We start from the raw sequence: 23,659 nt of genomic DNA, 5'->3' as shown, positions 1-23,659 counted from the left end.
TACAGGCTTATCAATATGCTACAGGCTTGTCAATATGCTACAGGCTTGTCAATATGCTACAGGCTTATCAATATGCTACAGGCTTGTCAGTATGCTACAGGCTTGTCAATATGCTACAGGCTTATCAATATGCTACAGGCTTGTCAATATGCTACAGGCTTGTCAATATGCTACAGGCTTATCAATATGCTACAGGCTTGTCAATATGCTACAGGCTTATCAATATGCTACAGGTTTGTCAATATGCTACAGGCTTATCAATATGCTACAGGCTTATCAATATGCTACAGGCTTGTCAATATGCTACAGGCTTGTCAATATGCTACATGCTTGTCAATATGCTACAGGCTTATCAATATGCTACAGGCTTATCAATATGCTACAGGTTTGTCAATATGCTACAGGCTTATCAATATGCTACAGACTTGTCAATATGCTACAGGCTTATCAATATGCTACAGGCTTGTCAATATGCTACAGGCTTGTCAATTTGCTACAGGCTTATCAATATGCTACAGGCTTGTCAATATGCTACAAGCTTGTCAATATGTTACAGGCTTGTCAATATGCCACAGGCTTATCAATATGCTACAGGCTTATCAATATGCTACAGGCTTATCAATATGCTACAGGCTTGTCAATATGTCACAGGCTTATCAATATGCTACAGGCTTGTCAATATGCTACAGACTTATCAATATGCTACAGGCTTGTCAATATGCTACAGGCTTGTCAATATGCTACAGGCTTATTATTTTTCTGCTTATACTTCTATGTCAGATAATTGCATCATTTCAGATGGTTTGTCATCGTTTCAAACAAAAGGCCATATTAATGATGCCAACAGTGAGGCGTCTGAATTATTGTTCACTACTGAAATATGTAATGACTTGTAAAGGTTTGCAGGTTGACTTTGAGAGCACACAAACACATCTCTAATAGAGCATGTGTCAAAATGTAATCTATCCTCTTACAACGACCACTGAGCGTGTAATCTATCCTCTTACAACGACCGCTGAGCGTGTAATCTATCCTCTTATAACGACCGCTGAGCATGTAATCTATCATTTTACTACGACCGCTGAGCGTGTAATCTATCCTCTTACAACGACAGCTGAGCGTGTAATCTATCCTCTTACAACGACCGCTGAGCATGTAATCTATCCTCTTACAACGACCGCTGAGCATGTAATCTATCATTTTACTACGACCGCTGAGCGTGTAATCTATCCTCTTACAACGACCGCTGAGCATGTAATCTCTCCTCTTACAACGACCGCTGAGCATGTAATCTATCATTTTACTACGACCGCTGAGCGTGTAATCTATCCTCTTACGACGACCGCTGAGCGTGTAATCTATCCTCTTACAACGACCGCTGAGCGTGTAATCTATCCTCTTACAACGACAGCTGAGCGTGTAATCTATCCTCTTACAACGACCGCTGAGCGTGTAATCTCTCCTCTTACGACGACTGCTGAGCGTGTAATCTATCCTCTTACAACGACCACTGAGCATGTAATCTCTCCTCTTACAACGACCGCTGAGCGTGTAATCTCTCCTCTTACAACGACCGCTGAGCATGTAATCTATCCTCTTACAACGACCGCTGAGCATGTAATCTATCCTCTTACAACGACCGCTGAGCATGTAATCTACCCTCTTACAACGACCGCTGAGCGTGTAATCTATCCTCTTACGACGACCGCTGAGCATGTAATCTATCCCCTTACAACGACAGCTGAGCATGTAATCTATCCTCTTACAACGACAGCTGAGCGTGTAATCGTACCGTTTGCAACTAATTGATATGTAATTTCTATTTAATTGTAATTGAACTGTATGCAACTAATTGACACTAATTGCTGTAGAAAACCTGTCTATCCTCATCTGATCATTCTAATAATTTTACTCCTATATCTCCTGTATTCTCCTATATCTCCTGTATTCTCCTTTTTCTCCTGTATTCTCCTATATCTCCTGTATTCTCCTGTATTCTCCACACGGTCCCGTGTAGCTCAGTTGGTAGAGCATGGCACTTGCAACGCCAGGGTTGTGGGTTCAATTCCCACGGGGGGACCAGGATGAATATGTATGAACTTTCCAATGTGTAAGTCGCTCTGGATAAGAGCGTCTGCTAAATGACTTAAATGTAAATGTATTCTCCTATAGCTCCTGTATTCTCCTATATCTCCTGTATTCTCCCAGTCTTTGTGTCTAGTCTATGGTCTCTGTGTTGTTACTCAGAGACTGACTGGTCTGGTCTCTGTTGGTTTATTTTAAAACAGAGTCACATTGAGACCCAGGTCTCTTTTCTAAATGAGCCCTGCAGTAACCTTGGGTTTGTTGTGTGACTGACTTACTGACTGTCTGTTTGCTGTGTTGTGTCATCATGCTTCAGTTCGGCTGGCGCTAACGGAACTCGGCGAACGGAACTCGGCTAGTCAAACCCAATGAGTCTGCTCACATACTCCCTCTGTAGCCAGTATACGCTTCCTCAAAATAGTCAGAATTAATCGAAGATAACTCAAGAAATCTCTCGTTAATTTTGACGTTTTTTTGCAGAGAAGATCTTAGTCGCGCAATTTGACATTTAATTAAGATGTTTGATACGGTATTTCTCAATAAAATAATCTGCATGAAGACGAGTCATATCTCGTTGAATGAAAACATATCCTTTATTGAAGAATCCCTACTCTTGACCAATCACCGACGAAGGGACAACGACTTCAGCTATCGGCTTCAGCCTCTAGAAACATGTAGTGCACCCAAACAGCCGGAAAAAAACCTAATCAAAACTAACAAACTCTTACAAACTGTTTCGGCTGAGAAGCATGCGGTCACCCTTATTGGGCCAGTGTGACTGGCTGACTGACTGGGTGACTGACTGACTGACTGACTGGTCTGTCTGTGTTATTGGACCAGTGTGACTGACTGACTGACTGACTGGCTGGCTGACTGACTGACTGGCTGACTGACTGGCTGACTGGCTGACTGACTGGTCTGTCTGTGTTATTGGACCAGTGTGACTGACTGACTGACTGGCTGGCTGACTGACTGACTGGCTGACTGACTGGCTGACTGGCTGACTGACTGGTCTGTCTGTGTTATTGGACCAGTGTGACTGACTGACTGGCTGACTGACTGACTGGCTGGCTGACTGACTGACTGGCTGACTGGCTGACTGACTGGTCTGTCTGTGTTATTGGACCAGTGTGACTGACTGACTGGCTGACTGACTGACTGACTGGCTGACTGGCTGACTGGCTGACTGGTCTGTCTCTGTGTTATTGGACCAGTGTGACTGACTGACTGACTGGCTGACTGACTGGCTGACTGACTGGCTGACTGGCTGACTGACTGGCTGACTGACTGGCTGGGTGACTGACTGATCTGTCTGTGTTATTGGACCAGTGTGACTGACTGGCTGAGTAACTGACTGGCTGGGTGACTGACTGGCTGACTGGTCTGTCTGTGTTATTGGACTAGGGTGACTGACTGACTGGCTGGCTGACTGGTCTGTCTGTGTTATTGGACCAGGGTGACTGACTGACTGACTTACTCTGTCTCTGTGTTATTGGACCAGGGTAATCCTAGGGAGCGGCCTGTCATTCAGCTGTGGCTGCACTTCTATTGTTGCCGCTAGGCTAGGATCCCATCTCCCCTCGGCTGGAGCTGACCATGCAGGCTCCTTTCATGAGACAGCCAGCCAGCCAGCCAGCCACACAGTCAGGCGCCCTCTATTGTAGTCCACTGGTGGTGGTCTGGACCAGGGGGGGGTGAGGCCTTGTTTGTACACAGATTGATTTAATTGAATGACAGGTCCTAGTCTGTTGTGACTGACAGTTAACAGAAATCAAGTACCTGGTCAACTCACGCAAGATTTGGTTCTCGAGATTAAACAGGTCCAGGTGTCACAGTGTCTCTTCTGTACATCTCTCTCCTCCTTCTCTCTCTCTCTCTCTCTCTCTCTCTCTCTCTCTCTCTCTCTCTCTCTCTCTCTCTCTCTCTCTCTCTCTCTCTCTCTCTCTCTCTCTCTGTCTCTCTGTCTCTCTGTCTCTCTCTTTGTCTCTCTCTTTCTCTGTTTGTCTCTCTCTTTCTCTCTTTGTCTCTCTCTTTCTGTCTCTCTTTCTCTCTCTCTCTCTGTCTGTTTGTCTCTCTCTTTCTCTCTTGGTCTCTCTCTTTCTCTGTTTGTCTCTCTCTTTCTCTGTTTGTCTCTCTCTTTCTCTCTTTGTCTCTCTCTTTCTCTCTTTGTCTCTCTCTTTCTCTCTTTGTCTCTCTCTTTCTCTCTTTGTCTCTCTTTCTCTCTTTGTCTCTCTTTGTCTCTCTTTTTCTCTCTTTGTCTCTCTCTTTCTCTGTTTGTCTCTCTCTTTCTCTGTTTGTCTCTCTCTTTCTATCTTTGTCTCTCTCTTTCTCTCTGTCTCTGTTTCTCTCAATTTCAATTTAAGGGCTTCTTCTCTCTCTCTCTCTCTGTCTCTGTCTCTGTCTCTGTCTCTGTCTCTCTCTCTCTGTCTCTCTCGGCTTTCTCTCTCTCTGTCTCTGTTTCTCTTTCTCTCTCTGTCTCTCTCTGTCTCTCTCTCTCTCTTTCTCTCTGCTGTCTTACAGTTCAGTGTTATCTCCCTTAAATGAGATTATAGATTTCAGAGTGCTTGATGACTCTCGGAGGAGTAGGTTGCCATAGTGATATGGATGGATAGAGCAGTGGGAGGGAGTCTACAGTTTTAGTGGTCTCAGATCTTGGCTAATATCTTATCCTAAAGCTGAACTGATGTCAAGTTTTGTGCTTCCAGTAGAGAAGCTTCCTGAATCAATATCCCCTCTTCTGTTTTATCTTAATGGATTCACATCAGAAGGGCTCTGTAATCTGGGACGTGTCTAAAGTAGTGCACTATGTAGGGAATAGGGTGCCATAGGACTCTAGTCAAAAGTAGTGCACTATGTAGGGAATAGGGTGCATTTTGGGACGTAACCCTGGCAGGTTAGTGGTGACACATCATAGAGACACTACAAAATACTTAATACTTACTTTGTTGTCGATGGATCGGTCACCATCCTCCGTTCGTCTGCCCTTTCGTTCACACGTTAGTCACACGCGATATCTCAGACAGCACTCGTCCTATTTTGACAAAACTTGGGTGAATAACGTGTCTTGCCATAGAGATCTGTCATTTACAAAATGACACTGATTGGCCCAAGGCTGGAGCGATAAATAAATAAATAAATAGTAATTTACTGAGTCAGACCAGAGAAGAAGGGACACAACGAGACAAATGGGACCAAAATGGTTTTGTTTGGAGAGTGTCGAACTTGGTTAACAACTTGGTTAACAAACATTTTTAAAGGCTTATTTGCTAGAATATATAAGTTTCGTAGTTGTTCGGTTGCTGAGTGGTAAGTAGGAGGAGTTACATCCTGGCAACTTTATGAAAAAAACATTTCATATCGGAATGGTGCCTGTTGTTCACACGCATATCTGCCCTCTCATTGGCTAGAATGGTCTGATCTCGCGTCCTCCCGACTGCCTTCTATTCTGAGAACGGTGTTTTTAGATAACGTTCCACTCATTGCCAAAGAGACTGCCATTTTGACCATGTTAATAATCAAAAGAGACAAATAGTCAGGCGTCTTTCTGTTGGCGTTAACTCTGCCAAGGTTCGTTGGACAAAGTCTATGAGGAAAATGTATGGCTTTTTTAGGGATAAACGGCCGAAAATAATGTCAGTGGGGAACTTATTCAATTGGAAACCAATTGTAGGGTTTATACTCTCATAACTGCATCGAATCAATACCTTAAACCGGGGACGTAACTTTCACTGGGGGCCGGGGTGACATGCCCCCCCCCCCATTCTGAAATTGCTGCGGTGTGGTTTAGGACCATGCGGACACCCCCGAGCAGTCGGGTAGGCTGTTTTGTCCCCCCCCCATTTCTAAAACCAAATTTGCTCCCCTGCCTTAAATAGTAACAACTAAGACATTTATACTAGCGATACCCAGGGTCATATTTAGAGAGTTGGGCCAACTTTTAAAATGGATGCCATGTTAACAACGTTTATTTAGTCCATTTATCCATGAATGACGTGTATTTTGAGTCTTGTACATAGCATTGTTTAAATTCAAACATTTCTGTGAACAGCTATTGGTCAATATTGCCCGCGAGGAGCTAATATGGCTGCCATGGAAAGTACTGCCATGGTTATTTTTATTTAACCTTTTATTTAACTAGGCAAGTCAGTTATGAACTAATTCTTCTAATTATTTTACAATGACAGCCTAACCCTGCCAAACCCTCCCCTAACACGGACGACGCTGGGCGAATTGTACGCCGCCCTATCGGGCCTCCCGATCACGGCCGGTTGTGATACAGCCCGGGATCGAACCAGGGTCTGTAGTGACGCTTCTAGCACTGAGATGCAGTGCCTTAGACCGCTGAGCCTCTCAGGAGCCACATGTAAATGCATCATTGCAGAAACATCAATGTCCTTAATTCTCTAGATATATAGCTCTGGCAATACCTAATGCTTCCAGTAATATAAATTGTGAGGCATCTATGTCGTGCTTATGAAGTCTATATGAAGGCTTTATAAAGCCTTGATGCATCTCAAATAAAGAAGTGATGCACTTCAAAATAAAGTCGGACTCTTCTTCTTTTTTTTCAGGTGTTGCTATACCCGTCTCCCGGACTCTTGTGTTTGGGCCCGTTTCGAGAGGCGCTCCGTGCAGGCTGGTCCTAGGCAGGAGGCACCATGTCCGGGGCCTCTGTGAAGGTGGCGGTGCGGGTCCGCCCCTTCAACTCCAGAGAGATGGGGAAGGACAGCAAATGTATTATCCAGATGTCAGGAAACACAACCAGTGAGTATCACTCACACGCACGCACACACACACACACACACACACACACACACACACACACACACACACACACACACACACACACACACACACACACACACACACACACTGTGTAAAACACTGTAATTACTGCAGTAACGACAATGTTGTTAAATATTATTTCATACCTACATTTTCACTTACTGGGATATGATGTTATGCTAAACCTGAATCACAATGGAAAGCGGCCATTTTGTATCAATGCTATGACTCCACAGTGTTCAGCCAGCCAGATTACTCACACACATTAGTATGCCTCCGCGGTGCACTCAGCCAGCCTTCCACTGGACCAGTCAATTACAGAAAACAAAGGAACAAATCTGACCTGACGTTCATTTGTGGTTGCCTTTACTCATTCGTTTAATGTGGTGGCATTAGGTCATGTGATTTTCACTTTCGAGGGTGGTTTGTTGAACTGTACGGGTTTCTGTCTTTTAATAGATTGGGTTTTCATATGGTTCGAAATTGTACAATAAAATTATAATATTTTTGGGGAAAGGAAGCAATTTACAAAAATGTTGCAAACAGTACAATATTATTGCCTATGCTAGTGTAGCTTGCATGTATGCTGCTATACCATTGTACAGTTAGGAAACTGTAAGGATCAATGTTCACGGTATGGCTAGGCTAGAAAGAACCCGGCAGACTTTCATATCACTACAAAATACATTTTTTTTTAGGGGTTTATTACGGCTGGAGTCTGGAAGCATTTTGCTGGTCAGTCACCTGTCTCTTGTGGATTGTCCTGGCCTGGTTTCTTGGGATCCCAGGTTATGGAGATACGTCTTAGCCATGGTGTTGAGGAGATTGCAGAGAGACTTGATATTCAGCCTGTTCAGTAAGGTAAAGCCATTGGTCAATAATAGATTAGCTTCCCTAAAATATTTAGCATATGGCCCAATTTAGCTCACCCCCCGTACCCTAGCCTTCTTCATGTCATAGCTGGCTGGAGTCAAAAAACCAAGTCCCTGTACCTTAGCCTTCTTCAAGTCATGGCTGGCTGGAGTCAAAAAACCAAGTCCCCATTTCCCCGGACACTCATTGTTGACATACAGAACAGGACATCTATAAGTGTTGTGTGCATCTCAAATGGAACCCTATTCCCTATGTAGTGCACTACTTTAGACCAGAGCCCTATGGAACCCTATTCTCTATATAGGGCACTACTTTAGACCAGAGCCCTATGGAACCCTATTCCCTATATAGTGCACTACTTTGACCAGAGACCTATGGCACCCTATTCTCTATTATAGTGCACTACTTTTGACCAGAGACCTATGGCACCCTATTCTCTAATAGTGCACTACTTTGACCAGAGACCTATGGCACCCTATTCTCTATTATAGTGCACTACTTTTGACCAGAGCCCTATGAGAATAGGGTACCACTTTGGATCATACCCTGTGTGTTTTAATAAAGTAATTGTGAACGAGATGGCTAAAACAGATTTAAGTTTAGCACGGCTGTGCTGCGGTCACAGGTCTATGGACACGACCAAGTCGTTCTAGATGTTCCGTGGCGAAACATCTCTTCCTCCTTGTTTGCTAGCTAGCCGACTACGGCAAACACAGTCACGTCAAACAATGCAGCCGGAATAACAGCCAAAGTAACTGCGTTTTGCGTTTTGTTTTAAGCTGTTGTGGATACATTCATAACAATGAGCAAATGATGTGCGATTTCAACCTGGCACAGAAAAACAAGGTCTCTCCTCAGGACACTGTTGTTCAGAGGAGCTAGCGAGCAACACAACTAACGTAATCCCTTCAAACTGACGCTGGAAAGACAGCAAACGAGCTGCATTTCATGTCGTTTGACCAGTTTATCTATTGAAATCTCTTACTGTACAGTATACAGCTATAAAAAAAATAATGCTGATTCATGATTTCAATTGGCTGAGAATTTTTTTGTTGTTGTTGTCTCTCCTGAATGTTAATTCTCAGTATGACAGTGGAGGTTGAATTTCAATATTAAAATAATGTTTCAATTGTCGAAAGACACACAGCACCGTTTTTACAAACTCCTGTTGTTGAATCCCACTTGTTAGGCTGGATAATAATGTCTAGATGTTGTTTTTTTACAGTGGACATCAAGTTAATGAATTGGCTGGCTGGGCTGATGGGCCAATAGTTGAGCAGGGATTTCTCAGATGGGCTGATGGGCCAATAGATGAGCAGGGATTTCTCAGATGGGCTGATGGGCCAATAGATGAGCAGGGATTTCTCAGATGGGCTGAGGGGCCAATAGATGAGCAGGGATTTCTCAGATGGGCTGAGGGGCCAATAGATGAGCAGGGATTTCTCAGATGGGCTGTCTTGTAGCATCAGGTATTTAGGTAGACCGATAATTGACACAATCATACCTGTAAATATAAGGAGTATTGGAAAGGTCAGGGGGTGTAGAGAAAAGATGTTATGGAAGGGTCAGGGGGTGTAGAGAAAAGGTGCTATGGAAGGGTCAGGGGGTGTAGAGAAAAGATGCTATGGAAGGGTCAGGGGGTGTAGAGAAAAGGTGCTATGGAAGGGTCAGGGGGTGTAGAGAAAAGATGCTATGGAAGGGTCAGGGGGTGTAGAGAAAAGATGCTATGGAAGGGTCAGGGGGTGTAGAGAAAAGGTGCTATGGAAGGGTCAGGGGGTGTAAAGAAAAGGTGCTATGGAAGGGTCAGGGGGTGTAGAGAAAAGGTGATATGGAAAGGTCAGGGGGTGTAAAGAAAAGGTGATATGGAAAGGTCAGGGGGTGTAGAGAAAAGGTGCTATGGAAGGGTCAGGGGGTGTAAAGAAAAGGTGATATGGAAAGGTCAGGGGGTGTAGAGAAAAGGTGATATGGAAAGGTCAGGGGGTGTAAAGAAATGGTGCTATGGAAGGGTCAGGGGGTGTAAAGAAAAGGTGCTATGGAAGGGTCAGGGGGTGTAGAGAAAAGGTGATATGGAAAGGTCAGGGGGTGTAGAGAAAAGGTGATATGGAAAGGTCAGGGGGTGTAGAGAAAAGGTGCTATGGAAGGGTCAGGGGGTGTAAAGAAAAGGTGCTATGGAAGGGTCAGGGGGTGTAGAGAAAAGGTGATATGGAAAGGTCAGGGGGTGTAGAGAAAAGGTGCTATGGAAGGGTCAGGGGGTGTAAAGAAAAGGTGATATGGAAAGGTCAGGGGGTGTAGAGAAAAGGTGCTATGGAAGGGTCAGGGGGTGTAGAGAAAAGGTGCTATGGAAGGGTCAGGGGGTGTAGAGAAAAGGTGCTATGGAAAGGTCAGGGGGTGTAGAGAAAAGGTGCTATGGAAGGGTCAGGGGGTGTAGAGAAAAGGTGATATGGAAGGGTCAGGGGGTGTAAAGAAAAGGTGCTATGGAAGGGTCAGGGGGTGTAAAGAAAAGGTGCTATGGAAGGGTCAGGGGGTGTAGAGAAAAGGTGCTATGGAAGGGTCAGGGGGTGTAGAGAAAAGGTGATATGGAAGGGTCAGGGGGTGTAAAGAAAAGGTTCTATGGAAGGGTCAGGGGGTGTAAAGAAAAGGTGCTATGGAAGGGTCAGGGGGTGTAGAGAAAAGGTGATATGGAAAGGTCAGGGGGTGTAGGAGGTAAAGCCTTGGGGATGTATTTCAACAAACCTAACACAATTGTACATCTAAGTGCTGGTATTAGCACTATAAGTTCAGGGGTGTGTCAGAAGTGTTTCTGCTATTTTCACAACCGGAATTATGGGCGTAGTAGCTGGATGCGGTGTGAAAGGGTGGAGTTTTGATGAATAAACAAGTTGAAGGTGTGTCAAGGCTTGACCCCTCACTGGCCAATCAGAACGCGCTCCATGGTTAAATATGCGGATTGCTTTAAGTCGTGGCTTACCGTCTTTTATGTATTGCATTGTCATCGACTCCACTTCAAATGTTAGTCCGTTATAGCCCATTTTTTTGGTAAATATCCTACAGAAGCACAATAACAAAATGTAAACCTATCTCATATTTGCTAAGTTAAATATGTTGAATATACTTTTTAACAGAAATAGCATGGCTTCAGTATGGAAATGTTTTGTTAACATTGGAGAGGAGGCTTGAGGACAACACAGTCAGTTTAGGCAGGTTGGCGTTTTTCCCACATGAATGTTGTTCTGGAGGCAACTCTGTAGATTGGTCACCAGCTGGCACAGCCACAAAGTCATAAAATCAGATTTTTTTAACCTTAACCTTTAAACCTTAACCTTTAACCTTTAACCTTAACCTTTAAACCTTAACCTTTTCACTAATTTTATAGCCAATATAAAATATTGCCAATTTTGACTTTGCAGCTGGCCTATCTAAGGGTAAATCGCTCAGTTCTGCCTCCAGGACAAGATTCATGACAATAAACGTCAACCTGCTGAGTATTAGGGGAGAGGAGATTTAGTCAGTATAGAGTATATAGGAATATAGGCTAAGGTTTTATCTCTGTTCAGTATAGAGTAGCTAAGGATGGAGTACCTATAGGCCCTTGTTACAGTAGCTATGACCAGCCCTATATGCCCTTCTTACAGTAGCTATGACCAGCCCTATAGGCCCTTCTAACAGTAGCTATGACCAGCCTTATAGGCCCCTCTTACAGTAACTATGACCAGCCTTATAGGCCCTGTAGAGAGAGAGAGAGTGACGGCCATCTCTGTATCTTAACCAGTAGAGAGAGGGAATGAAGGCCATCTCTGCATGTTAACCAGTAGAGAGAGAGAGTGAAGGCCATCTCTGCATCTTAACCAGTAGAGAGAGGGAATGAAGGCCATCTCTGCATGTTAACCAGTAGAGAGAGAGAGTGAAGGCCATCTCTGCATCTTAACCAGTAGAGAGAGGGAATGAAGGCCATCTCTGTATCTTAACCAGTAGAGAGAGGGAGTGAAGGCCATCTCTGCATCTTAACCAGTAGAGAGAGGGAGTGAAGGCCATCTCTGCATCTTAACCAGTAGAGAGAGGGAGTGAAGGCCATCTCTGTATCTTAACCAGTAGAGAGAGGGAATGAAGGCCATCTCTGCATCATAACCAGTAGAGAGAGGGAATGAAGGCCATCTCTGCATCTTAACCAGTAGAGAGAGGGAGTAACGGCCATCGCTGCATCTTAACCAGTAGAGAGAGGGAGTGAAGGCCATCTCTGCATCTTAACCAGTAGAGAGAGGGAATGAAGGCCATCTCTGTATCTTAACCAGTAGAGAGAGGGAATGAAGGCCATCTCTGTATCTTAACCAGTAGAGAGAGGGAATGAAGGCCATCTCTGTATCTTAACCAGTAGAGAGAGGGAATGAAGGCCATCTCTGCATCTTAACCAGTAGAGAGAGGGAATGAAGGCCATCTCTGCATCTTAACCAGTAGAGAGAGGGAGTAACGGCCATCGCTGCATCTTAACCAGTAGAGAGAGGGAGTGAAGGCCATCTCTGCATCTTAACCAGTAGAGAGAGGGAATGAAGGCCATCTCTGGAATGAAGGCCATCTCTGTATCTTAACCAGTAGAGAGAGGGAATGAAGGCCATCTCTCATCTTAACCAGTAGAGAGAGGGAATGAAGGCCATCTCTGCATCTTAACCAGTAGAGAGAGGGAGTAACGGCCATCGCTGCATCTTAACCAGTAGAGAGAGGGAGTGAAGGCCATCTCTGCATCTTAACCAGTAGAGAGAGGGAATGAAGGCCATCTCTGTATCTTAACCAGTAGAGAGAGGGAATGAAGGCCATCTCTGCATCTTAACCAGTAGAGAGAGGGAGTAACGGCCATCTCTGCATCTTAACCAGTAGAGAGAGGGAGTGAAGGCCATCTCTGCATCTTAACCAGTAGAGAGAGGGAGTGAAGGCCATCTCTGTATCTTAACCAGTAGAGAGAGGGAGTAACGGCCATCTCTGCATCTTAACCAGTAGAGAGAGGGAGTGAAGGCCATCTCTGTATCTTAACCAGTAGAGAGAGGGAGTAACGGCCATCTCTGCATCTTAACCAGTAGAGAGAGGGAATAAGGCCATCTCTGCATCTTAACCAGTAGAGAGAGGGAGTAACGGCCATCTCTGCATCTTAACCAGTAGAGAGAGGGAGTGAAGGCCATCTCTGCATCTTAACCAGTAGAGAGAGGGAATGAAGGCCATCTCTGTATCTTAACCAGTAGAGAGAGGGAGTGAAGGCCATCTCTGTATCTTAACCAGTAGAGAGAGGGAGTGAAGGCCATCTCTGCATCATAACCAGTAGAGAGAGGGAATGAAGGCCATCTCTGTATCTTAACCAGGGAATGAAGGCCATCTCTGCATCTTAACCAGTAGAGAGAGGGAGTGAACGGCCATCTCTGCATCTTGACCAGTAGAGAGAGGGAGTGAAGGCCATCTCTGCATCTTAACCAGTAGAGAGAGGAAATGAAGGCCATACTCTGCATCTGAACCAGTAGAGAGAGCATCTTAACCAGTAGAGAGGGAGTAACGGCCATCTCTGCATCTTAACCAGTAGAGAGAGGGAGTGAAGGCCATCTCTGCATCTTAACCAGTAGAGAGAGGGAGTGAAGGCCATCTCTGTATCTTAACCAGTAGAGAGAGGGAGTGAAGGCCATCTCTGCATCTTAACCAGTAGAGAGAGGGAGTGAAGGCCATCTCTGCATCTTAACCAGTAGAGAGAGGGAATGTAGGCCATCTCTGCATCTTAACCAGTAGAGAGAGGGAATGAAGGCCATCTCTGCATCTTAACCAGTAGAGAGAGGGAATGAAGGCCATCTCTGTATCTTAACCAGTAGAGAGAGGGAATGAAGGCCATCTCTGCATGTTAACCAGTAGAGAGAGGGAGTGAAGGCCATCTCTGTATCTTAACCAGTAGAGAGAGGGAATGAAGGCCATCTCTGCATCTTAACCAGTAGAGAGAGGGAGTGAAGGCCATCTCTACATCTTAACCAATAGAGAGAGAGAATGAAGGCCATCTCTGCATGTTAACCAGTAGAGAGAGGGAGTGAAGGCCATCTCTGCATCTTAACCAGTAGAGAGAGGGAGTGAAGGCCATCTCTGCATCTTAACCAGTAGAGAGAGGGAGTGAAGGCCATCTCTGTATCTTAACCAGTAGAGAGAGGGAGTGAAGGCCATCTCTGCATCTTAACCAGTAGAGAGAGGGAGTGAAGGCCATCTCTGCATCTTAACCAGTAGAGAGAGGGAGTGAAGGCCATCTCTGCAGCATCACCAGTAGAGAGAGGGAATGAAGGCCATCTCTGTATCTTAACCAGTAGAGAGAGGGAATGAAGGCCATCTCTGTATCTTAACCAGTAGAGAGAGGGAGTGAAGGCCATCTCTGCATCTTAACCAGTAGAGAGAGGGAGTGACGACCATCTCTGTATCTTAACCAGTAGAGAGAGGGAGTGAAGGCCATCTCTGCATCTTAACCAGTAGAGAGAGGGAGTGAAGGCCATCTCTGTATCTTAACCAGTAGAGAGAGGGAATGAAGGCCATCTCTGCAGCATAACCAGTAGAGGAAGGATAACTTTGGGACGCCCTTGTACTGTAGGATTCCTTCTGTGGTAATTTCTTCTTTGTGTAGATGCATATCTTTACAGTCATCAGGGAGCCGGCCGGGACACAAACACAACACACAGTCGGATGCTGATGCCACTATTTCACTTCACAGACTTTGTATGTCTGCAAGCACTACATCTTGATTGGCTTCTCTGGTAATTACCTGACAAGGTACAGTGATTTCCTTATGCTACCAGAAGGCAATATAACATGTTTGGTATTTGTCTCACAGAACAGTGGATTTAAAGTCAAAAGTAGTTATTCTTATAGGAAAGAAGGGGGTCATCTGGGCTGCACCCTCTGCAGCACAGAATACAGATGGGGGGGGGGGGGGGGGGTCATGGGAGTTCGATGGACCAAGCAGCTCCTCTGCAGCACAGAATACAGATGGGGGGGGGGGTCATGGGAGTTCGATGGACCGAGCAGCTCCTCTGCAGCACAGAATACAGATGGGGGGGGGGGGGTCATGGGAGTTCGATGGACCAAGCAGCTCCTCTGCAGCACAGAATACAGATGGGGGGGGGGGGGGGTTCATGGGAGTTCGATGGACCAAGCAGCTCCTCTGCAGCACAGAATACAGATAGGGGGGGTCATGGGAGTTCGATGGACCAAGCAGCTCCTCTGCAGCACAGAATACAGATGGGGGGGGGGGGTCATGGGAGTTCGATGGACCAAGCAGCTCCTCTGCAGCACAGAATACAGATGGGGGGGGGTTCATGGGAGTTCGATGGACCAAGCAGCTCCTCTGCAGCACAGAATACAGATGGGGGGGGGGGGGGGGGGGGGGGGTCATGGGAGTTCGATGGACCAAGCAGCTCCTCTGCAGCACAGAATACAGATGGGGGGGGGGGGGGGGGGTCATGGGAGTTCGATGGACCAAGCAGCTCCTCTGCAGCACAGAATACAGATGGGGGGGGTTCATGGGAGTTCGATGGACCAAGCAGCTCCTCTGCAGCACAGAATACAGATGGGGGGGGGGGGGGGGGTTCATGGGAGTTCGATGGACCGAGCAGCTCCTCTGCAGCACAGAATACAGATGGGGGGGGGGGGGGGGGGTCATGGGAGTTCGATGGACCAAGCAGCTCCTCTGCAGCACAGAATACAGATGGGGGGGGTTCATGGGAGTTCGATGGACCAAGCAGCTCCTCTGCAGCACAGAATACAGATGGGGGGGGGGGGTCATGGGAGTTCGATGGACCAAGCAGCTCCTCTGCAGCACAGAATACAGATGGGGGGGGGGGTCATGGGAGTTCGATGGACCGAGCAGCTCCTCTGCAGCACAGAATACAGATGGGGGGGGGGGTCATGGGAGTTCGATGGACCAAGCAGCTCCTCTGCAGCACAGAATACAGATGGGGGGGGGGGGGGGTTCATGGGAGTTCGATGGACCAAGCAGCTCCTCTGCAGCACAGAATACAGATAGGGGGGGTCATGGGAGTTCGATGGACCAAGCAGCTCCTCTGCAGCACAGAATACAGATGGGGGGGGGGGGTCATGGGAGTTCGATGGACCAAGCAGCTCCTCTGCAGCACAGAATACAGATGGGGGGGGGTTCATGGGAGTTCGATGGACCAAGCAGCTCCTCTGCAGCACAGAATACAGATGGGGGGGGGGGGGGGGGGGGGGTCATGGGAGTTCGATGGACCAAGCAGCTCCTCTGCAGCACAGAATACAGATGGGGGGGGGGGGGGGTCATGGGAGTTCGATGGACCAAGCAGCTCCTCTGCAGCACAGAATACAGATGGGGGGGGTTCATGGGAGTTCGATGGACCAAGCAGCTCCTCTGCAGCACAGAATACAGATGGGGGGGGGGGGGGGGGTTCATGGGAGTCTGCAGCACTCTGGAGTCATGGGGTCGATGGACCAAGCAGCTCCTCTGCAGCACAGAATACAGATGGGGGGGGTTCATGGGAGTGGACAGCAGCTCCCTGCAGCACGATAAGATGGGGGGGGGGTCATGGGAGTTCGATGGACCAAGCAGCTCCTCTGCAGCACAGAATACAGATAGGGGGGGTCATGGGAGTTCGATGGACCAAGCAGCTCCTCTGCAGCACAGAATACAGATAGGGGGGGTCATGGGAGTTCGATGGACCAAGCGGGGCACATAATCGATTTTCAACGCAAGATTACCAACGAGAACATTCTGTTTGCTGTGCCAGGGGCATTTCCCGTGTCATCTCATCTCAGAAGACTATCTCTCTCTCTCGCCTTCTCTGAATGTACCTGGGTGCAGTCACAGCTGTCTTTCTCTCTGTGACCTCACTGTGACCTCTCGCCTTCTCTGAATGTACCTGGGTGCAGTCACAGCTGTCTTTCTCTCTGTGACCTCACTGTGACCTCTCTGTGACCTCTCTGTAACCATGTCATCAATAACACATCCACTTAACTTAAACCATTTAAGTTTCACTGCGTTACAGGAAGTTTACCTTAAAATCAGCAGCATTCTAAAGTTGAAACCCTCCTCCCTCTTTTGGATGGGACAGCATGGATGGGACAGCATGGACGGGACAGCATGGATGGGACAGCATGGGTGGGACAGCATGGATGGGACAGCATGGATAGGACAGCATGGATGGGACAGCATGGATGGGACAGCATGGAATGGACAGCATGGATAGGACAGCATGGATGGGACAGCATGGGTGGGACAGCATGGATAGGACAGCATGGATAGGACAGCATGGATGGGACAGCATGGATGGGACAGCATGGATGGGACAGCATGGATGGGACAGCATGGATGGGACAGCATGGGTGGGACAGCGTGGATGGGACAGCGTGAATGGGACAGCATGGACGGGACAGCATGGATGGGACAGCATGGATGGGACAACATGGATGGGACAACATGGACGGGACAGCATGGACTGGACAGGATGTATGGGACAGCATGGATGGGACATCATTGATGGGACAGCGTGGATGGGACAGCGTGGATGGGACAGCATGGATGGGACAGCATGGATGGGACAGCATGGATAGGACAGCATGGATGGGACAGCATGGACGGGACAGCATGGATGGGACAGCATGGATGGGACAGCATGGGTGGGACAGCATGGGTGGGACAGCATTGATGGGACAACATGGATAGGACAGCATGGATGGGACAGCATGGACGGGACAGCATGGATGGGACAGCATGGATGGGACAGCATGGATAGGACAGCGTGGATGGGACAGCGTGGATGGGACAGCATTGATGGGACAACATGGATAGGACAGCATGGATGGGACAGCATGGACGGGACAGCATGGATGGGACAGCATGGATAGGACAGCATGGATGGGACAGCGTGGATGGGACAGCGTGGATGGGACAGCGTGGACGGGACAGCGTGGACGGGACTGCGTGGATAGGACAGCGTGGATGGGACAGCATGGACGGGACAGGATGTATGGGACAGCATGGATGGGACAGCATGAATGGGACAGCATTGTGTGCCTGGTGCCAGCCTTGTCTTGCAAGCCCCTTCCAACACAATACCACCACCCTATTTAGAGGCTCTCAACAGATGGTTCTCTGTCCATACTGGTTGAATGGCGCTCGGATGCATCCCAAATGACAGACTATTCCCTTATTATATTAGGTATCTCTATTCCCTATGGGGCCCTGGTCAAAAGTAGTGCACTACTTAGGGAATAGGGTGCCATTTTGGGATGCACCCTAGCATATTGTTCTGTGTCCATAGTGAGTCAATGGGGCTGGCTGCTTGGCTGCTTGGATGTAGAGTCTGTCTGTCTGTATGGAGGCAGGATGATGTCATGACAGAACCTCACACATGGTAACAGTGAGACTGGATGGGGGACAGGGGGACGGGGATGGGGATGGGGGGATAGGGACGGGGGTTTATATGTCCCCTTCTTTGTAGTAGTCTGGACCTGGGGGGGGGGGGGGGAGAGGAGAGGAAGGAATGAGAGAGAGCGAGGAGTGGAGGTCTTTGTGCATCATGCTCTCTGGAGGCAGAGGGAGGTGGGTAGAGGAAGATAGATGAGAGAGAGAGAGTTGGGAGGAGGAAGGTATAAGACAGGGAGGGAGCTGGGAGGAGGAAGGTAGAAGACAGGGAGGGAGCTGGGAGGAAGAAGGTAGACGAAGGAGAGAGAGCTGGGAGGAGGAAGGTAGACGAGAGAGAGAGAGAGAGAGCTGGGAGGAGGAAGGTAGACGAGAGAGAGAGCTGGGAGGAGGAAGGTAGATGAGAGAGAGGAAGGGGGTTATGTTGTGCATCTCTCTCTCTGCTCTGTTCTTTGATGGCTGGAGTTGGTTCAGTAGGTCTTGTTCCCACAAAGCAGAAGATTGGCAGCGAGCTAAGTGACTGGCAGAGCCTCTGTCTATTTGTTTCTCTGGGACTATGAGGGGGGGTTAAATCCCTGCTCCAGCCTCTCTGTCGGTGGGGGGTACAGACACAGGCCTGTCTCTCTTGGACTGCCAGAGGGGAAACATCCCTTCTGTCAGGCCTGCTGACACACCCATAATTCCTCTCTCTCTTTCTCGCTCTCGCTCTCGCTCTCGCTCTCGCTCTCGCTCTCGCTCTCTCTCTCTCTCTCTACTGAGTAGACCAGCTCATCCATGTCTGTCTGACTGACAAAGCATCACCAAAAGTCAGACACAGTGGCAAGCAATGTCTTTAGATAAAGTTCAATATATGGAGCCCAAAAGCTGAAACGTGAGACTACCAGACAATACTGTACGAGAGACATCAATAACAGCATCAGGAAGCAGCAGGTATAGAATAGGAGACGGATATGATGGGAAGATGTCAAACTGTAAACACATGTTGCTTTCACCTCTGTATGAAAGGGAACACATACACACGTCACACACACCCACACACACACGTCACGCACACACACCATAACGAGACAATAAAGAGCAGAGAACACCTGCTATCTGAACTGAAATGAGCTTTTCATTATAACCTGTCTAATTTACCCTGTCACTACGAGACCTGGCGTCCTCCATAAACCCCGTCACTCCGAGACCTGGCGTCCTCCATAAACCCCGTCACTCCGAGACCTGGCGTCCTTCATAAACTCAACACCTGGGAATTACAGCCTGGGTTTCCATCCAAAACACTATGACCTTCTGTTAAACAAGGCTGTGTTGGAGATTAGAGATGTGTCAAATCAAATCAAATGGTATTTGTTACATTGCTTGGTAAACAACAGGTGTAGACTAACAGTGAAATGCTAATGGGTCATTCAACAATACAGACAGAAACATAGATAATATAATAGAAATACAATAACACTGAGAGCTGACAAGCTTAAAATCTGTTGTTCTATCCCTGAACAAGGAAGTTAACCCACTGTTCCTAGGCCATCATTGTAAATAAGAATTTGTTCTTAACTGACATGCCTGGTTAAATAAATAATTAATTACATGTACACAAGACTCCTTAGACTCTGCCCCTGTATCACCCTCCTTAGAGTCAGCCCCCGTATCACCCTCCTTAGAGTCTGCCCCCGTATCACCCTCCTTAGAGTCTGCCCCTGTATCACCCTCCTTAGAGTCTGCCCCCGTATCACCCTCCTTAGAGTCTGCCCCCGTATCACCCTCCTTAGAGTCTGCCCCCGTATCACCCTCCTTAGAGTCTGCCCCCGTATCACCCTCCTTAGAGTCTGCCCCCGTATCACCCTCCTTAGAGTCTGCCCCTGTATCACCCTCCTTAGAGTCTGCCCCCGTATCACCCTCCTTAGAGTCTGCCCCCGTATCACCCTCCTTAGAGTCTGCCCCCGTATCACCCTCCTTAGAGTCTGCCCCCGTATCACCCTCCTTAGAGTCTGCCCCCGTATCACCCCCCTTAGAGTCTGCCCCCGTATCACCCTCCTTAGAGTCAGCCACCGTATCACCCCCCTTAGAGTCTGCCCCTGTATCACCCTCCTTAGAGTCTGCCCCCGTATCACCCTCCTTAGAGTCTGCCCCCGTATCACCCTCCTTAGAGTCTGCCCCCGTATCACCCTCCTTAGAGTCAGCCCCCGTATCACCCTCCTTAGAGTCTGCCCCCGTATCACCCTCCTTAGAGTCTGCCCCCGTATCACCCTCCTTAGAGTCTGCCCCTGTATCACCCTCCTTAGAGTCTGCCCCTGTATCACCCTCCTTAGAGTCTGCCCCCGTATCACCCTCCTTAGAGTCTGCCCCCGTATCACCCTCCTTAGAGTCTGCCCCCGTATCACCCTCCTTAGAGTCTGCCCCTGTATCACCCTCCTTAGAGCCTGCCCCTGTATCACCCTCCTTAGAGTCTGCCCCCGTATCACCCTCCTTAGAGTCTGCCCCTGTATCACCCTCCTTAGAGTCTGCCCCTGTATCACCCTCCTTAGAGTCAGCCCCCGTATCACCCTCCTTAGAGTCTGCCCCCGTTTCACCCCCCTTTAGAGTCACTGAATGTTGACATATGTTTCCCATGCCAATAAAGCCCCTTGAATTGAACTGAATTGAATGTGACTAAAACGGTTCTCTCCTCCATTCTCTCCTCTGTTCTCTGTCACCCCCCAAATAGGACCCTATTCCCTACATAGTGCACTACTTTTGACCAGGGCCCATATTCCCTATATAGTGCACTACTTTTGACCAGGGCCCATAGGCCAGTGGCTGTGTCAGAGACGGGGAAATTTTTCATCGTCTCTTCACTTCAGAGTCGAGTTAGCCCCTGGCTTGTGGTTAGTGGTTAAAGCGTTGGGCCAGTAACCAAAAGGTTGCTAGATTGAATTCCCGAGCTGACAAGGTAAAACTCTGTCGTTCTGTCCCTGGAAAAGGCAGTTAACCCACTGTTCCTAGGCTGTCATTGTAAATAAGAATTTGTTCTTAAGTGACTTGCCTGGTTAAATAAAAATAAATAAATAAAAAGTATCTTAGCCCCTGGCTTGTTCCTCATTCTATCTTAGCCCCTGGCTTGTTCCTCATTCTATCTTAGCCCCTGGCTTGTTCCTCATTCTATCTTAACCCCTGGCTTGTTCCTCATTCTATCTTAACCCCTGGCTTGTTCCTCATTCTATCTTAACCCCTGGCTTGTTCCTCATTCTATCTTAACCCCTGACTTGTTCCTCATTTTATCTTAGCCCCTGGCTTGTTCCTCATTCTATCTTAGCCCCTGGCTTGTTCCTCATTCTATCTTAGCCCCTGGCTTGTTCCTCATTCTATCTTAGCCCGTGGCTTGTTCCTCATTCTATCTTAGCCCGTGGCTTGGTCCTCATTCTATCTTAGCCCCTGGCTTGTTCCTCATTCTATCTTAGCCCCTGGCTTGTTCCTCATTCTATCTTAGCCCCTGGCTTGTTCCTCATTCTATCTTAGCCCGTGGCTTGTTCCTCATTCTATCTTAACCCCTGGCTTGTTCCTCATTCTATCTTAACCCCTGGCTTGTTCCTCATTCTATCTTAACCCCTGGCTTGTTCCTCATTCTATCTTAGCCCGTGGCTTGGTCCTCATTCTATCTTAGCCCCTGGCTTGGTCCTCATTCTATCTTAACCCCTGGCTTGTTCCTCATTCTATCTTAACCCCTGGCTTGTTCCTCATTCTATCTTAGCCCCTGGCTTGGTCCTCATTCTATCTTAGCCCCTGGCTTGTTCCTCGTTCTATCTTAGCCCCTGGCTTGGTCCTCATTCTATCTTAACCCCTGGCTTGTTCCTCATTCTATCTTAGCCCCTGGCTTGGTCCTCATTCTATCTTAGCCCCTGGCTTGGTCCTCATTCTATCTTAACCCCTGGCTTGTTCCTCATTCTATCTGAACCCCTGGCTTGGTCCTCATTCTATCTTAACCCCTGGCTTGTTCCTCATTCTATCTTAGCCCCTGGCTTGTTCCTCATTCTATCTTAGCCCCTGGCTTGGTCCTCATTTTATCTTAACCCCTGGCTTGTTCCTCATTCTATCTTAACCCCTGGCTTTGTCCTCATTCTATCTTAGCCCCGTGGTTTGTTCCTCATTCTATCTTAACCCCTGGCTTTGTCCTCATTCTATCTTAGCCCGTGGCTTGTTCCTCATTCTATCTTAGCCCGTGGCTTGTTCCTCATTCTATCTTAGCCCGTGGCTTGGTCCTCATTCTATCTTAGCCCGTGGCTTGTTCCTCATTCTATCTTAGCCCCTGGCTTGGTCCTCATTTTATCTTAACCCCTGGCTTGTTCCTCATTCTATCTTAGCCCCTGACTTGTTCCTCATTTTATCTTAACCCCTGGCTTGTTCCTCATTTTATCTTAACCCCTGGCTTGTTCCTCATTCTATCTTAGCCCCTGGCTTGTTCCTCATTCTATCTTAACCCCTGGCTTTGCTCCTCATTCTATCTTAACCCCTGGCTTGTTCCTCATTCTATCTTAACCCCTGGCTTGTTCCTCATTCTATCTTAACCCCTGGCTTGTTCCTCATTCTATCTTAGCCCCTGGCTTGTTCCTCATTCTATCTTAGCCCCTGGCTTGTTCCTCATTCTATCTTAACCCCTGGCTTGTTCCTCATTCTATCTTAGTCCCTGGCTTGTTCCTCATTCTATCTTAACCCCTGGCTTGGTCCTCATTCTATCTTAGCCCCTGGCTTGTTCCTCATTCTATCTTAGCCCGTGGCTTGTTCCTCATTCTATCTTAGCCCGTGGCTTGTTCCTCATTCTATCTTAGCCCCTGGCTTGGTCCTCATTCGATCTTAGCCCCTGGCTTGTTCCTCATTCTATCTTAGCCCGTGGCTTGTTCCTCATTCTATCTTAGCCCCTGGCTTGTTCCTCATTCTATCTTAGCCCGTGGCTTGGTCCTCATTCTATCTTAGCCCCTGGCTTGTTCCTCATTCTATCTTAGCCCCTGGCTTGTTCCTCATTCTATCTTAGCCCCTGGCTTGGTCCTCATTCTATCTTAGCCCGTGGCTTGTTCCTCATTCTATCTTAGCCCGTGGCTTGTTCCTCATTCTATCTTAGCCCCTGGCTTGTTCCTCATTCTATCTTAGCCCCTGGCTTGGTCCTCATTCTATCTTAGCCCGTGGCTTGTTCCTCATTCTATCTTAGCCCCTGGCTTGGTCCTCATTCTATCTTAGCCCCTGGCTTGTTCCTCATTCTATCTTAGCCCCTGGCTTGGTCCTCATTCTATCTTAGCCCGTGGCTTGTTCCTCATTCTATCTTAGCCCGTGGCTTGGTCCTCATTCTATCTTAGCCCGTGGCTTGGTCCTCATTCTATCTTAGCCCGTGGCTTGGTCCTCATTCTATCTTAGCCCCTGGCTTGTTCCTCATTCTATCTTAGCCCCTGGCTTGGTCCTCATTCTATCTTAGCCCGTGGCTTGTTCCTCATTCTATCTTAGCCCGTGGCTTGTTCCTCATTCTATCTTAGCCCGTGGCTTGGTCCTCATTCT

At 47.7% G+C, this 23,659-nt stretch overlaps 1 protein-coding gene across 23 annotated transcripts in view; it reads left to right on the top strand.

Moving 5' to 3' along the window:
* Nucleotides 1–23,659, top strand: part of LOC139539409 (kinesin-like protein KIF1A) — a 242,293-nt gene that overhangs the window by 3,023 nt on the left and 215,611 nt on the right. For all 23 annotated transcript variants that reach the window (XM_071342327.1, XM_071342325.1, XM_071342320.1 and 20 more), the window contains exon 2: nucleotides 6,657–6,849. In XM_071342327.1, the coding sequence (XP_071198428.1) occupies nucleotides 6,744–6,849 (106 nt within the window). In that variant the 5' untranslated portion in view covers nucleotides 6,657–6,743. The remainder of the gene's footprint in view (nucleotides 1–6,656; nucleotides 6,850–23,659) is intronic.

Source organism: Salvelinus alpinus, chromosome 15 (assembly GCF_045679555.1).
Source record: "Salvelinus alpinus chromosome 15, SLU_Salpinus.1, whole genome shotgun sequence".
Classification (NCBI taxonomy): domain Eukaryota; kingdom Metazoa; phylum Chordata; class Actinopteri; order Salmoniformes; family Salmonidae; genus Salvelinus; species Salvelinus alpinus.
Note: the sequence above shows the minus strand (reverse complement) of the source record. Positions and strands in the feature narration are given on the sequence as shown.